Source organism: Salmo salar, unplaced genomic scaffold (assembly GCF_905237065.1).
Source record: "Salmo salar unplaced genomic scaffold, Ssal_v3.1, whole genome shotgun sequence".
Classification (NCBI taxonomy): Eukaryota; Metazoa; Chordata; class Actinopteri; order Salmoniformes; family Salmonidae; genus Salmo; species Salmo salar.
Window position 1 is genome coordinate 67,501 of NW_025549206.1, and position 16,205 is coordinate 83,705.

Sequence of the window (16,205 nt, forward strand, 5' to 3'; positions counted from 1 at the left end):
TTTGGTGACATTATATGCTGGCTTGAAAAATGGGTGTCTGATTATTTCTGGCTTGGTACTCTGCTGACATAATCTAATGTTTTGCTTTCGTTGTAAAGCCTTTTTGAAATCGGACAGTGTGGTTAGATTAACGAGAGTCTTATCTTTAAATGGCTGTAAAATAGTCATATGTTTGAGAAATTGAAGTAATAGGATTTTGAAGATTTTGAAAATCGCGCCACAGGCTGGCAGTGGCTGTTACGTAGGTGGGACGAATTCGTCCCGCCGGTCCCATAGAGGTTAACTTGAATTAAGACTTATTCTTAGTCATATTCTTCACAGCAGTCAACACTCACATTTTCTAAGTCCAGGTTTCATTCTGTTCTCTCCACCATGTTCCACACTGTAGCGGTAAGCAGAAGAACAGACAGTCATTGAGGGATACACCTGAACTCACACACACACACACACACACACACACACACACACACACACACACACACACACACACACACACACACACACACACACACACACACACACACACACACACACACACACACACACACACACACACACACACACACACACACCTTTGTCCAAGTGGTGGTAAGAATGTTTGTCTTAACTAGCCTGAAAAGTCAAACATGTCTGATATGAACATTGACATAAACCCTCCACATACTTGAGTTTCTCCAGTCTGCAGTGTGGATCCTCCAGTCCAGCAGAGAGCAGTCTGACTCCTGAGTCTCCTGGGTGATTGTAGCTCAGGTCCAGCTCTCTCAGGTGTGAGGGGTTTGACCTCAGAGCTGAGACCAGAGAAGCACAGCCTTCCTCTGTGACTAGACAGCCTGACAGCCTGCAAAGAGTCAAATCATATTAAAATCACACTGCTATTCTTTGGTGGTGAAAATAGTGGCAGTATATTTCTTCAACATATTCAGATATATCAGTGTCCTGAAACCTGACATATCTATTCATAAATTAAAGTATCATATTATAAATTACAAATGATCAAAGTTTTGCCTGCAGATAGAAACATGTATAATACAAATATTTGAGTAGACTGACCAGACCAGTTTAAAAGCAGTATCAGTCAAAAGACAGACAGTGAGGTATCAGATTTAGATTGTATTGAGTATACAGTCCACACCATATCTATTTTGACAGTGAAGATAACATTTTAAATGTGGCTCTAAACTCCAACATTTTGGATTTCAGATCAAATGTTTCATATGAGGTGACAGTATATAATGTCACCTTTAATTTGAGGATATATTCATACATATCTGATTCACCATTTAGACAAATAAAAGCACTTTATGTATCTAGTCCCCCTATTTAAATAAGTCATAAGTATTCTGACCAATTAAATCATAGTGTATTAAAATAGTCTAAAGTTTAGTATTTGGTCCCATATTCCATGAAAGCAACGACTACATCAAGCTTGTGACTCAAACTCGTTGTTTGCATTTGCAGATTATTTTGGTTGTGTTTTGGGTTGTGTTTTGCCCAATATTAAAATGGTGGATGTTTTCTAAGTGAGAAGAAACATGCTGGAGCATAGCACCACATTTAAAACTGTAAGCTTCACTGTCCAAACACATATGGTGTGGACTATGTGTGTCTGGTAAACACATGTGGATCTGGTGAACAGTTATCACTTGTTGACCAACTACAGGAATACTGACCTCAGAGTCTCCAGTCTGCAGTGTGGATCCTCCAGTCCAGCAGAGAGCAGCTCCACTCCTGAATCCTTCAGGTCATTGTTACTCAGATCCAGCTCTCTCAGGTGTGAGGGGTTTGACTTCAGAGCTGAGACCAGAGAAGCACAGCCTTCCTCTGTGACTAGACAGCCTGACAGCCTGCAAAGAGTCAAATCATATTAAAACCACACTGCTATTCTTTGGTGGTGAAAATAGTGGCAGTATATTTTTTCAACATATGAAACCTTCCATATCTATTCGTAAATTAATATATTGTCATTAAAAATGACAAATGATCAAAGTATTGCCTGCAGATAGAAACATGTAAAGGACAAATATTTGAGTAGACTGACCAGACCAGTTTAAAAGCAGTATCAGTCAAAAGACAGACAGTGAGGTATCAGATTTAAATTGTATTGAGTATACAGTCCACACCATATCTATTTTGACAGTGAAGATAACATTTTAAATGTGGCTCTAAACTCCAACATTTTGGATTTCAGATCAAATGTTTCATATGAGGTGACAGTATATAATGTCAACTTTTATTTGAGGATATTTTCATACATATCTGTTTCACCATTTAGAAAAATGAAAGCACTTTATGTATCTAGTCCCCCTATTTGAAGAAGTCATAAGTATTCTGACCAATTCATTTATAGTGTATTAAAGTAGTCAATAGATTAGTGTTTGGTTGTAAACTACTTGGTTGCATTTGCAGTTTGTTTTGGTTGTGTTTTGCCCAATAATAAAATGGTGGATGATGACTGGATTAATCTTCTGTCTAAGTGAGTAGATAACATGTTTCTGAACACTACTAAATGAATCCTGATGATAACATGATTAATACAAATCATGAATGAATCATGAATAATAATGAGTGAGAAAGTGACAGAGGCTACAACAAAACATGCTAACCTCTCACCATTACCAATAACAGAGGCTACAACAAAACATGCTAACCTCTCACCATTACCAATAACAGAGGCTACAACAAAACATGCTAACCTCTCACCATTACCAATAACAGAGGATACAACAAAACATGCTAACCTCTCACCATTACCAATAACAGAAGCTACAACAAAACATGCTAACCTCTCACCATTACCAATGACAGAGGATACAACAAAACATGCTAACCTCTCACCATTACCAATAACAGAGGCTAAAACAAAACATGCTAACCTCTCACCATTACCAATAACAGAGGCTACAACAAAACATGCTAACCTCTCACCATTACCAATAACAGAGGCTACAACAAAACATGCTAACCTCTCACCATTACCAATAACAGAGGATACAACAAAACATGCTAACCTCTCACCATTACCAATAACAGAGGATGCAACAAAACATGCTAATCTCTCACCATTACCAATAACAGAGGCTACAACAAAACATGCTAACCTCTCACCATTACCAATAACAGAGGATACAACAAAACATACTAACCTCTCACCATTACCAATAACAGAGGATACAACAAAACATGCTAACCTCTCACCATTACCAATAACAGAGGCTACAACAAAACATGCTAACCTCATGCTAACTTCTCACCATTACCAATAACAGAGGCTACAACAAAACATGCTAACCTCTCACAATTACCAATAACAGAGGCTACAACAAAACATGCTAACCTCTCACCATTACCAATAACAGAGGCTACAACAAAACATGCTAACCTCTCACCATTACCAATAACAGAGGCTACAACAAAACATGCTAACCTCTCACCATTACCAATAACAGAGGCTACAACAAAACATGCTAACCTCTCACCATTACCAATAACAGAGGCTACAACAAAACATGCTAACCTCTCACCATTACTAATAACAGAGGCTCATTCCTCATTATTCACAATTCATTCCTGATTATTCATATTAATAGTAGCATCCACATGAATGTAGAGGTGTTCAGAAACATTCACTGTCCAAACACATATGGTGTGGACTATACTGTGTGCCTGGTGAACACATGTGGATCTGGTGAACAGTTATCACTTGTTGACCAACTACAGGAATACTGACCTCAGAGTCTTCAGTCTGCAGTGGGGATTTCCCAGGCCAGCAGAGAGCAGCTCCACTCCTGAATCCTTCAGGTCATTGTTATTCAGGTCCAGCTCTCTCAGGTGTGAGGGGTTTGACTTCAGAGCTGAGACCAGAGGAGCACAGCCTTCCTCTGTGACTAGACAGCCTGACAGCCTAGCAAAGAGATCATCATGACTTCACAAACACACTGTTAATTTAACACCAGTAGTGTAGAAGGACAACGGTAGATGCATTTGGTTCATATTCTCAAACAACATATAGATTTACCTTCCGTCTCCTGGAATTGTATGGTCATATTGTAATACTAGATTGAATATCTGATTCAATATGTTATGCAATATAATATTATATACATATTGTAATACATATAATATTTCTTCCTGATGATTACTTCTTATATGGCATTTTATTTACTCACAGAACAGCTCTGGAGGCTTTGACCACTGGCAGCAGCCTCAGAAGACCTTCCTCTGATCTGGAGTATTTCTTCAGGTCAAACACATCCAGCTCCTTTTCTGAAGTCAGCAATACAAAGACCAGAGCTGACCACTGTGCAGGTGACAGGTTGGGTTTTGAGAGACTTCCTGATCTCAGGTAGCTTTGGATCTCCTCCACTAGAGAATGGTCATTCAGTTCATTCAGACAGTGGAACAGATTGATGCACCTCTCTGGAGAGGGATTCTCCCTGATCTTCTCCTTGATGTACTTGACTGTTTTTTCATGGCTCTGTGAGCTGCTTCTTGTCTTTGTCAGTAGATCTCGTAAGTGCTTCTGATTGGACTCCAGTGAGAGTCCCAGAAGGAAGCGGAGGAACAGGTCCAGGTTTCCTGTCTCACTTTGTAAGGCTTTATCCACAGCACTCTTGTAGACAGTAACTTCAGGCTCGTCTTTTGTTTGCAGTTTGTTCATTACATTCTCATTGTTGTTGATGAATGAGAGGAACACATATACAGCAGCCAGAAACTCCTGAATGCTCAGATGCACGAAGCAGTACACCTTGTCCTGGTACAGAACACATTCCTCTTTAAAGAGCTGTGTGCACAATCCTGAGTACACCGAGGCTTCATTGACATCAATGCCAGCCTTTTTCAGGTCTTCTTCATAGAAAATCAGATTGCCCTTCACTAGCTGTTGAAAAGCCAGTTTTCCCAGTGACAGAATGCTCTCGTTATTCAAGTGTGGATCTGTCTCTTCTTTCCCAATATACTTTTCATTATTCTGTTTGGTATGAAACACCACAAGGTGTGTGTACATCTCAGTCAGAGTCTTGGGCATCTCTTCTCTCTTATGTTTCAGCATGTGTTCGAGGACTGTTGCAGAAATCCAACAGAAGACTGGAATGTGGCACATGATGTGGAGGCTCCTTGATGTCTTTATGTGTGAGATGATTCTGTTGGCCAGGTCCTCATCACTGAATCTCTTCCTGAAGTACTCCTCCTTCTGTGGGTCATTGAACCCTCGTACCTCTGTCACCTGGTCAACACACCCTGAAGGGATCTTATTGGCTGCTGCAGGTCGGGTAGTTATCCAGAGGAGAGCAGAGGGAAGCAGATTTCCCTTGATGAGATTTGTCAGCAGAACATCCACTGAGGTTGACTCTGTGACGTCCCAACAGATCTTGTTCTTCTGGAAGTCTAGGGGCAGTCGGCACTCATCCAGACCATCAAAGATGAACAGAACTTTGTACTTGTCGAAGTTGGAGATTGTTGATTGTTTGGTTTCCATTGAGAAGTTATTGAGAAGTTCAATGAAAGTATTTTCCCCTTTCATCAAATTCAGCTCCCGGAAAGGGAATGAAAATACAAATTGGACATCCTGATTTGCTTTTCCTTCAGCCCAGTCCAGAATGAACTTCTGCACAGAGACTGTTTTTCCAATGCCAGCGACTCCCTTTGTCAGCACAGTTCTGATAAGTTTGTCTTGTCCAGTTAAGGGTTTGAAGATGTCGTTACATTTGATTGCAGTCTCTGGTCTTGCTTGTTTCCTGGTTGTTGTCTCAATCTGTCTCAGCTCATGTTCATTATTGACCTCTCCTGTTCCTCCCTCTGTGATGTAGAGCTCTGTGTAGATCTTATTGAGAAGTGTTGGGTTTCCTTGTTTAGCGATCCCCTCAAATACACATTGAAACTTCTTCTTTAGATTAGATTTGAGTTCACGTTGGCAAATCACAGCAAGCTCATCTGAATCTAGAAATAACACAGAGGATATTAATATTACATCTGTTTTAATGCCTACAGTATTGTAGGACTGTTATAACATTTTAAATTATAATCATTTATTCTCTTAACTGAATGTATAAATGTGTAAATGTTTTCATAATGCATTACAGACTGGTGTGACTGATTATATTATTATTGGTATTATTGATGGTATTATTAATGTTGTCTCTCTCTGTCTCTCTAAATTAATCACCACAACACATCCCTTCTGCTACTTGATGAGGCCACTAGGTGTTGTGTTAAGGCTGCTACAATATCATTGAGATACACAGCTATTTTAGCTGTACTTTAGCTACAGCTTTTAAATGTTATAAAACATCATTCAACATGAGGCAGACAGATCTTACATTTCTCCAGTGTGTCAGCAAGCTCCTTCTGGTTCATTTTCCTCAGGACGTGCAGTGTGATCTTCAGAGCCCCCTCTCTGGCACTGCTCTCCTGCTTCTCATCTTCAGCATCCACCACTTCCTCTTCCTGCTTCTGACTCTCAAAGCCTTCTGGGAGTTCTGGACTAAGAATCCTCTTGAACATCTTCAGCTCGTTCTTCACAAATGTCATCATTTTCTCTTCAAGCAACTAAAATAAATCAAGTAAATAAGTTAAGCAAGAGAAGAAATGCTTTCTCATTAACACATTAATGAATGATTGACAGATCAACTTTACTTGAGGTAAACAAAAACAAATGTTCATAACAGGACCACATACACTGAATATAGAGTCCAGGTCTGTTTGATGACTCTGGGAAGACTGACCACTGAGAATCTCTGACTCTGATCTCTCCTGTTGGTTTCTGTGGACAAAACATGAGATTACATCTCCTCATCCAGGGAGTACACACACACACACACACACACACACACACACACACACACACACACACACACACACACACACACACACACACACACACACACACACACACACACACACACACACACACACACACACACGTGGAGGGAACGTTGTGTTTGTTTAATATTGTTTTAGGACTATGAAAATGGACTAAAGGATTAGCCTATGGATTATGAAAACAACCAAAAGAAATGTGAAAATGGGAGAGGAGAAATGACTAGAGACGGTGTTGTTTAACTCACTGACCATGACCCATGAGTTCTTCTTACCTTTGTTCAGTAGAAAAGTCTCCCTCTCTAAAGGATATAGGAGGTTCCATAGACCAGTCACTCTTCATGGACACACAGCTGGGTACAGGGGAGGCTGGTCTCTCCTGCTTGATTGGTCTTCAACACAACAGAGACAAACATTACATCTTTCATTTACTCTGATCTCAGATGGGAAACATAAGAAGAGTTCCAACATGCAACATATCATTTTACAGAAATGTTCGGAAATTTTCCTTTTATGGTTTAAAGAAATTATGGAAGAGATTGGTGTGTTTTTTCACTATCTAATCATGGCATGGCGTTGTTCAGTGACAGACATGTATTTGTTTAAAATCTATCACTTGATGGTTTCATTTCAGAGAGAGAAATAATGTTTTTTTGCTAAATGCTATATATCTGCCTCACTCTCAGAGAAATCAGTAGTACTGCCAGGTTTAACACAGTAATAATATATATCTGCCTCACAGAGAAATCAGTAGTACTGCTAGGTTTAATACAGTAATAATATATATCTGCCTCTCAGAGAAATCAGTAGTACTGCTAGGTTTAATACAGTAATAATATATATCTGCCTCTCAGAGAAATCAGTAGTACTGCTAGGTTTAATACAGTAATAATATATATCTGCCTCACTCTCAGAGAAATCAGTAGTACTGCTAGGTTTAACACAGTAATAATATATATCTGCCTCACTCTCAGAGAAATCAGTAGTACTGCTAGGTTTAACACAGTAATAGTATATTTCTGTCTCACTCTCAGAGATCAGGCTATACGGAGTACCAGTACTGAGTCAATGTGCAGGGGTACCAGGTAGTTGAGGTAATAATGATACTATAAGGAGTACCAGTACTGAGTCAATGTGCAGGGGTACCAGGTAGTTGAGGTAATAATGATACTATAAGGAGTACCAGTACTGAGTCAATATGCAGGGGTACCAGGTAGTTGAGGTAATAATGAGACTATAAGGAGTACCAGTACTGAGTCAATGTCCAGGGGTACCAGGTAGTTGAGGTAATAATGAGGCTATAAGGATTACCAGTACTGAGTCAATGTGCAGGGGTACCAGGTAGTTGAGGTAATAATGAGACTATAAGGAGTACCAGTACTGAGTCAATGTGCAGGGGTACCAGGTAGTTGAGGTAATAATGAGACTATAAGGAGTACCAGTACTGAGTCAATGTGCAGGGTACCAGGTAGTTGAGGTAATAATGAGACTATAAGGAGTACCAGTACTGAGTCAATGTGCAGGGTACCAGGTAGTTGAGGTAATAATGAGGCTATAATTGAGGTAATATGTACATGTAAGTAGGGGTAAAAGTGACTAGGCAATCAGGATAGAGATTACATGTCCTCATCCAGGGAGAGCACACACACACACACACACACACACACACACACACACACACACACACACACACACACACACACACACACACACACACACACACACACACACACACACACACACACACACACACACACACACAGGGAGGGAATGTTGTGTTTGTTTAATATTGTTTTAGGACTATGAAAATGATCTTGAAAAAAGAAATGGGAAAATGGGAGAGGAGAAATGACTAGAGACGGTGTTGTTCAACTCACTGACCATGACCCATGAGTTCTTCTTACCTTTGTTCAGTAGAAAAGTCTCCCTCTCTAAAGTATATAGGTTCACCCATAGACTTGTCACTCTTCATGGACACACAGCTGGGTACAGGGGAGGCTGGTCTCTCCTGCTTGATTGGACTTCAACACAACAGAGACAAACATTACATCTCTCATCTACTCTGATCTCAGATGGGAAACATAAGAAGAGTTCCAAAACGCAACATATCACTTTACAGAAATGAGCTTTTATTGTTTAAAGAAATTATGTATTCATTATTACATCTCTCACAGACAAGGATTTGTTTAAAATCTATCACTTGATGGTTTCATTTCAGAGAGACAAAAATCATGTTTTTTTTATGCAAAATGCTATATATCTCCCTCACTCTCAAATGTGACCGACCGGCTCAATTTGGTAATTAACTAAATAACTACATATATAGTGATTTTGGTTTATGTCAGTTTAATTGTTTGTTATGGTATAAGTTGTTATTTTATGATTGTAAGAGATAAAATTAACTAGTAATTCTCAGTAATTACTACTTTAGTAAGGAATAACACATTTTTTCAGCACTACTGCAGTTGCTAAATAATTCCAATAGATGGGAACATAAGACCACAATGACATTTCAGAATATTAGTTTAGTTTTCTCCCTGGATACACCACCACTCCCCACGCTTCCTGCAGAACCCCTGCAGTACCTCCGCAGACCCCGGATTGAGAACCCCTGATTTAGCAGATGCTCTTATCCAGAGAGATTTACAGTAAGTGCATTCACCTTAAGATAGCTATTTATTTAGGAAATAAACTAAATCAAGTATTCATAAAATTGTCATCTTACCTCTTAGCTTTGGTGTCATGTCCCCCAGAGAGATGCATTTTGGAGGCAGGGCCCCCCTCCTCTCTCTCCCCAGAGAGACTCATTTTAGAGGCAGGACCCCCCTCCTCTCTCTCCCCAGAGAGACTCATTTTAGAGGCAGGGCCCCCCTCCTCTCTCTCCCCAGAGAGACTCATTTTAGAGGCGGGGCCCCCCTCCTCTCTCTCCCCAGAGAGTCTCATTTTAGAGGCAGGTCCCTCCTCTCTCTCCCCAGAGAGACTCATTTTAGAGCACTGACCCCTAAACAGAGATCCAACATGTTGGTTGTGGTTAACACAGTGACAACTAAACAGAGATCCAACATGTTGGTTGTGGTTAACACAGTGACAACTAAACAGAGATCCAGCATGTTGGTTGTGGTTAACACAGTGACAACTAAACAGAGATCCAACATGTTGGTTGTGGTCAACACAGTGACAACTAAACAGAGATCCAACATGTTGGTTGTGGTCAACACAGTGACAACTAAACAGAGATCCAGCATGTTGGTTGTGATTAACACAGTGACAACTAAACAGAGATCCAGCATGTTGGTTGTGATTAACACAGTGACAACTAAACAGAGATCCAGCATGTTGGTTGTGGTTAACACAGTGACAACTAAACAGAGATCCAGCATGTTGGTTGTGGTTAACACAGTGACAACTAAACAGAGATCCAGCATGTTGGTTGTGGTTAACACAGTGACAACTAAACAGAGATCCAGGATGTTGGTTGTGGTTAACACAGTGACAACTAAACAGAGATCCAGCATGTTGGTTAACACAGTGACAACTAAACAGAGATCCAGCATGTTGGTTGTGGTTAACACAGTGACAACTAAACAGAGATCCAGCATGTTGGTTGTGGTTAACACAGTGACAACTAAACAGAGATCCAGCATGTTGGTTGTGGTTAACACAGTCATTCTTTAATGTCAATTGTTGTAATTTATTAATTATCTCTTATCTCTTATGAAACATTTACTAACAGACACATGGAAACAGTCAGGTGATTTAAAGCATCACATGAACATGTAGTTGTGACATTTCATCTCCATGGTAACTGTCAATAATAATAATAATAAGTCACTGTTTGTTAAGGTAGTTATAGACAGAACAGCAACAATAATAATAATAATAATAATAATAACAATAAGTCACTGTTTGTTAAGGTAGTTATAGACAGTACAACAACAATAATAATAACAATAATAATAATAATAATAATAATAATAATAATTAGTCTCTGTTTGTTAAGGTAGTTATAGACAGAACAGCAACAATAATAATAATAATAATAATAATAACAATAAGTCACTGTTTGTTAAGGTAGTTATAGACAGAACAACTACAACAACAATAATAATAACAATAATAATAATAATAATAATAATAATAATAATAAGTCTCTGTTTGTTAAGGTAGTTATAGACAGAACAGCAACAATAATAATAATAATAATAATAATAATAATAATAATAATAAGTCTCTGTTTGTTAAGGTAGTTATAGACAGAACAACAACAATAATAATAATAATAATAATAATAATAATAATAATAATAATAAGTCTCTGTTTGTTAAGGTAGTTATAGACAGAACAACAACAATAATAACAATAATAATAATAATAATAATAATAATAATAATAAGTCTCTGTTTGTTAAGGTAGTTATAGACAGTACAACAACAACAATAATAATAATAATAATAATAATAATAATAATAATAATAAGTCTCTGTTTGTTAAGGTAGTTATAGACAGTACAGCAACAATAATAATAATAACAATAATAATAATAATAATAATAATAATAATAATAATAATAAGTCACTGTTTGTTAAGGTAGTTATAGACAGTACAGCAACAATAATAATAATAACAATAATAATAATAATAATAATAATAATAATAATAATAAGTCACTGTTTGTTAAGGTAGTTATAGACAGTACAACAACAACAATAATAATAATAATAATAATAATAATAAGTCACTGTTTGTTAAGGTAGTTATAGACAGAACAGCAACACAAGGCCATGTCTCACACGTATTTGTATTCACTAACAGTAGACTATTTATTGTCTTTCAATCTGTTCTTTTCTAAACGTATCTGAGAATGTAGACAGAAGGGCTAAAACGAACATGATTGATCTGAGGAGGAAATTGTTGATCCATTCTGGAAGTTTTTTTTTTTGCATCAAGTGAGAGATGTTATATTATGTAAAGTAGACTAGGTTATAATGTATAATAGCAGTTTGTTAGTGATATGCAGATCAAGGTCTATACCTCGGCTATAGCCTACATATCATAGATGACCAGTCTAAACCTGTTCAGATCAACATAATGTTATAGTCCTACCAGTAGCAGGACAGAGAATGTACTGTATATAACCTACATATCATAGATGACCAGTCTAAACCTGTTCAGATCAACATAATGTTATAGTCCTACCAGTAGCAGGACAGAGAATGTACTGTATATAACCTACATATCATAGATGACCAGTCTAAACCTGTTCAGATCAACATAATGTTATAGTCCTACCAGTAGCAGGACAGAGAATGTACTGTATATAACCTACATATCATAGATGACCAGTCTAAACCTGTTCAGATCAACATAATGTTATAGTCCTACCAGTAGCAGGACAGAGAATGTACTGTATATAACCTACATATCATAGATGACCAGTCTAAACCTGTTCAGATCAACATAATGTTATAGTCCTACCAGTAGCAGGACAGAGAATGTACTGTATATAACCTACATATCATAGATGACCAGCCTAAACTTGTTCAGATCAACATAATGTTATAGTCCTACCAGTAGCAGGACAGAGAATGTACTGTATATAACCTACATATCATAGATGACCAGTCTAAACCTGTTCAGATCAGTTCACAGAGACCATCAGGTTTGTCGGCATGATAAGTGATCATAGCCTTATAATAGTTTGTAGGTAGTCTAGACCAACAGTACGAGAGTCTGCCCGTCTTTCCTACATACCAACACATTTATTCAATGTCACAGAGAAATATGTGCCACAGTTTCAACAGCCATTTTTGTAACTGCGTAGACAACACACTTACTTTCACGTTCATATGAGGAAATCACAAAACTTCTGACAGTCACTGGTGCAGCCGCCTGTTTTCTTGCAGATGAAGTAGCTTTCACAGGCAGCTCATTCAACCAGCCTAAACAACAGGAAATACAAGATGTCAAATGGTCAAAAGTGAATCTCAATAGAGCCATATACATTAGAGAGAGGTATATTGCTGCAGATGTTGGATCTTAATTTGAGCCAGTTTGCTACACCAGGAAAATAATCCTGCAGAAACAGGACATTTGAATTATTGTGTGGATTATAATTAATGAACAGTTTTAAAATGGAAAAGTGGAATTTATCATCTTCAGAAACCTTTTCTAAAGTTTAATTACACTCAAATACATTACACGTTTAGTTTTTCTGCAACAGGGTGATCAAATTAAGATCCTACATCTGTACAGAGTTTATGTCTTTATCTGAAAAGGGCAGTTTGAGTTATTAGCAATAACATTGCAACTGTCAGCTGATGTAAACCTCTGTGATTGGATGTTATAGACCCCCATACATATCCCCATGTACAATTATGTGTACAGATGTAGGATCTTAATTTGATCACCCCCCACTGCAGAATAACTTTCCAGCAATGCAGGAAATGTAAAACTTGTAGTGAATTTGAGGTTTAAAAAGGCTTCTGAAGTTTGTAATTTCCACTTAGAAATTTCAGACTTGAGTTTTCTGTCTCAGTAGTAGTAGACTGTTAGGAGTGTTTTACTGTCATTCACTATACTAACATTACACCAACCTGTCTCAGTAGTAGTAGACTGTTAGGAGTGTTTTACTGTCATTCACTATACTAACATTACATTTCATTTATCTACACACTTTACAATAATCCCTGGCAGGATTCTCACCTTGAAACTTCATTGCGATTTTTTTCTGTTCTGTTCTGTATATTCTGATGGGTGAGGCCTGAGCTGGAATGTGAAGCTAACTGAAGCTGGCTAGCTTTAGAAAACCAGTATATCAAGCCTGTATCATAGTATACCCCTCAGGCTACGTTCAGGTTTCAGCAAGAGGCAGGTATCAACATGTCGAGTTGTAGGCAACAACCTGGGTTGTATTCATTAGTTTACTCCACAGCCAACAGTTTTAAGATGTTAAATAAAACATAAACCGTTTACTCTAAACGCTGTACAACGTGACCTAAACGGTTTCTGTTGCCGAAACGTTTTGCTACGGTGGGCACTAATGAATACACACAAACTGTTTTGAGGAAGTGTAAGTTGTTGTTAGTCTCTCGAACAATATTTATTAGTCTCTCTTTCACACAACATACCTCCCTGAGTGAAAGGAGTTAACTGTAGATTATAAAGAGAACATGTTTGTTTGTTACTTGTTGTATTTTAAGTCTGTTTTGAGAAGACAAGTCTATAGACCTATGATACAGTACACTCTTAGAATAAAGGGTTCCAAACGGGTCCTCCGGCCGTCCCCATAGGAGAACGCTTTTGGGTTCCAGGTAGAACCCTTCTGGCTTCCATGTAGAACCCTCTGTGGAAAGGGTTCTTCACGGAACCCAAAAGTGTTCTACCTAGTACCAAAAAAAGGGTTCTACAAAGGGTTCTCCTATGGGGACGGCCAAAGAACCCTTTTAGATTGTAGATAGTGTAGGAGCGATCACCCTGGGGCACACAGATGGGCACAGAACGAATTCACCCCACGCATCTAATTTATATCAAAAACATTTTAAGGAGAGTAGGACTATTATAACACTGTCCACCAAAAATATCATCAACTATATGAATACACACAACAATATCACCAACTATATGAATACACATGACAATATCATCAACTATATGAATACACATAACAATATCACCAACTATATTAATACACACAACAATACCATCAACTATATGAATACACACAACAATATCACCAACTATATTAATACACACAACAATATCACCAACTATATGAATACACATAATAATACCATCAACTATATTAACACACATAACAATATCATCAACTATATTAATACACATAACAATATCATCAACTATATGAATACACATTACAATATCATCAACTATATTAATACACATTACAATATCATCAACTATATTAATACACATAACAATATCACCAACTATATGAATACACACAACAATATCATCAACTATATTAAGAAAAGTATGTTCAGTGGTTTCATACCAAATTACACAGGAAAGAGGAGCTCATTGTAATTTAGAAAACAAATTTTACGATATTTTGAAAGACGATTTACAACTCATACATAATATATACAAATTGTAAAATAACCACAATATACGAATATATGAACAATATGTTTTTGAATTTGACTTGCCTACGCCCAGTTAGCGCCATTTTGTATGATTGAACTGTCACATAACTGTCCCAGGTGAAATGGACTTTTAGATCTGAGTGTTTTACTGTCATTCAGTATAATAAAATAAAACCATACATTTAATTTCTCTACACACTTTACAATAATCACTGGGAAGATTCTTACCTTGTAGCCTGAATTCACAACCAGAACATGTCAAGTCATTGAGATATTTTCCGTTGTGCTGAGAGAGCACCTTCCTGATAACAAGTGGCTCTGTATCTATGTTCTAGGTGCAGTTGATCTTTGGATGCAATAATATCTGGTCAAAGTCTAGTGACACAACACCATAGTATATCATAAACATAACAGCAGATTTGGCCAGTAAAGGCCATGGCATACTATAACATGTAGAATCATTATGATGGATCCAGGTTCATATTATAACATGTAGAATCATTATGATGGATCCAGGTTCATACTATAACATGTAGAATCATTATGATGGATCCAGGTTCATACTATAACATGTAGAATCATTATTATGGATCCAGGTTCATACTATAAAATGTAGAATCATTATGATGGATCCAGGTTCATACTATAACATGTAGAATCATTATGATGGATCCAGGTTCATACTATAACATGTAGAATCATTATGATGGATCCAGGTTCATATTATAACATGTAGAATCATTATGATGGATCCAGGTTCATACTATAACATGTAGAATCATTATGATGGATCCAGGTTCATACTATAACATGTAGAATCATTATGATGGATCCAGGTTCATACTATAACATGTAGAATCATTATGATGGATCCAGGTTCATACTATAACATGTAGAATCATTATGATGGATCCAGGTTCATACTATAACATGTAGAATCATTATGATGGATCCAGGTTCATACTATAACATGGAGAATCATTATGATGGATCCAGGTTCATACTATAACATGTAGAATCATTATGATGGATCCAGGTTCATACTATAACATGTAGAATCATTATGATGGATCCAGGTTCATACTATAACATTTAGAATCATTATGATGGATCCAGTTTCATACTATAACATGGAGAATCATTATGATGGATCCAGGTTCATACTATAACATGTAGAATCATTATGATGGATCCAGGTTCATACTATAACATGGAGAATCATTATGATGGATCCAGGTTCATACTATAACATGTAGAATCATTATGATGGATCCAGGTTTATACTATAAC

General features: G+C 37.4%; 2 protein-coding genes and 2 long non-coding RNA genes across 4 annotated transcripts in view; all 4 read right to left on the minus strand.

The window, feature by feature from the left end:
* Positions 1-728, minus strand: part of LOC123735941 (stonustoxin subunit beta-like) — a 2,961-nt gene extending 2,233 nt beyond the window's left edge. Inside the window, exons 1-2 of the mRNA XM_045713113.1 lie at positions 665-728; positions 336-382 (exon numbers count right to left, since the gene is read on the minus strand). Coding sequence (XP_045569069.1) covers positions 336-357 — 22 coding nt within the window. The 5' untranslated portion in view covers positions 358-382; positions 665-728. The remainder of the gene's footprint in view (positions 1-335; positions 383-664) is intronic.
* Positions 729-1,516: 788 nt separating this feature from the next.
* On the minus strand, positions 1,517-3,906 carry LOC123735943 (ribonuclease inhibitor-like; the record flags this gene model as incomplete). Its single annotated transcript, XM_045713115.1, has 3 exons — positions 1,517-1,535; positions 1,758-1,844; positions 3,728-3,906. Coding segments are annotated over 3 exons (285 nt in total), but the record flags the coding sequence as incomplete, so codon positions are not given.
* Positions 3,907-7,148: 3,242 nt separating this feature from the next.
* Positions 7,149-9,599, minus strand: LOC123735946 (uncharacterized). Its single transcript, XR_006765834.1, has 3 exons — positions 9,539-9,599; positions 8,718-8,834; positions 7,149-7,205 (listed from the first exon to the last, which is right to left on the minus strand). It is a non-coding gene; the product is annotated as an uncharacterized lncRNA (long non-coding RNA).
* A 90-nt stretch (positions 9,600-9,689) lies between these two features.
* LOC123735944 (uncharacterized) lies at positions 9,690-15,266 on the minus strand. Its single transcript, XR_006765832.1, has 3 exons — positions 15,144-15,266; positions 12,648-12,752; positions 9,690-9,814 (listed from the first exon to the last, which is right to left on the minus strand). It is a non-coding gene; the product is annotated as an uncharacterized lncRNA (long non-coding RNA).
* Between the last annotated feature and the right edge of the window lie 939 nt (positions 15,267-16,205).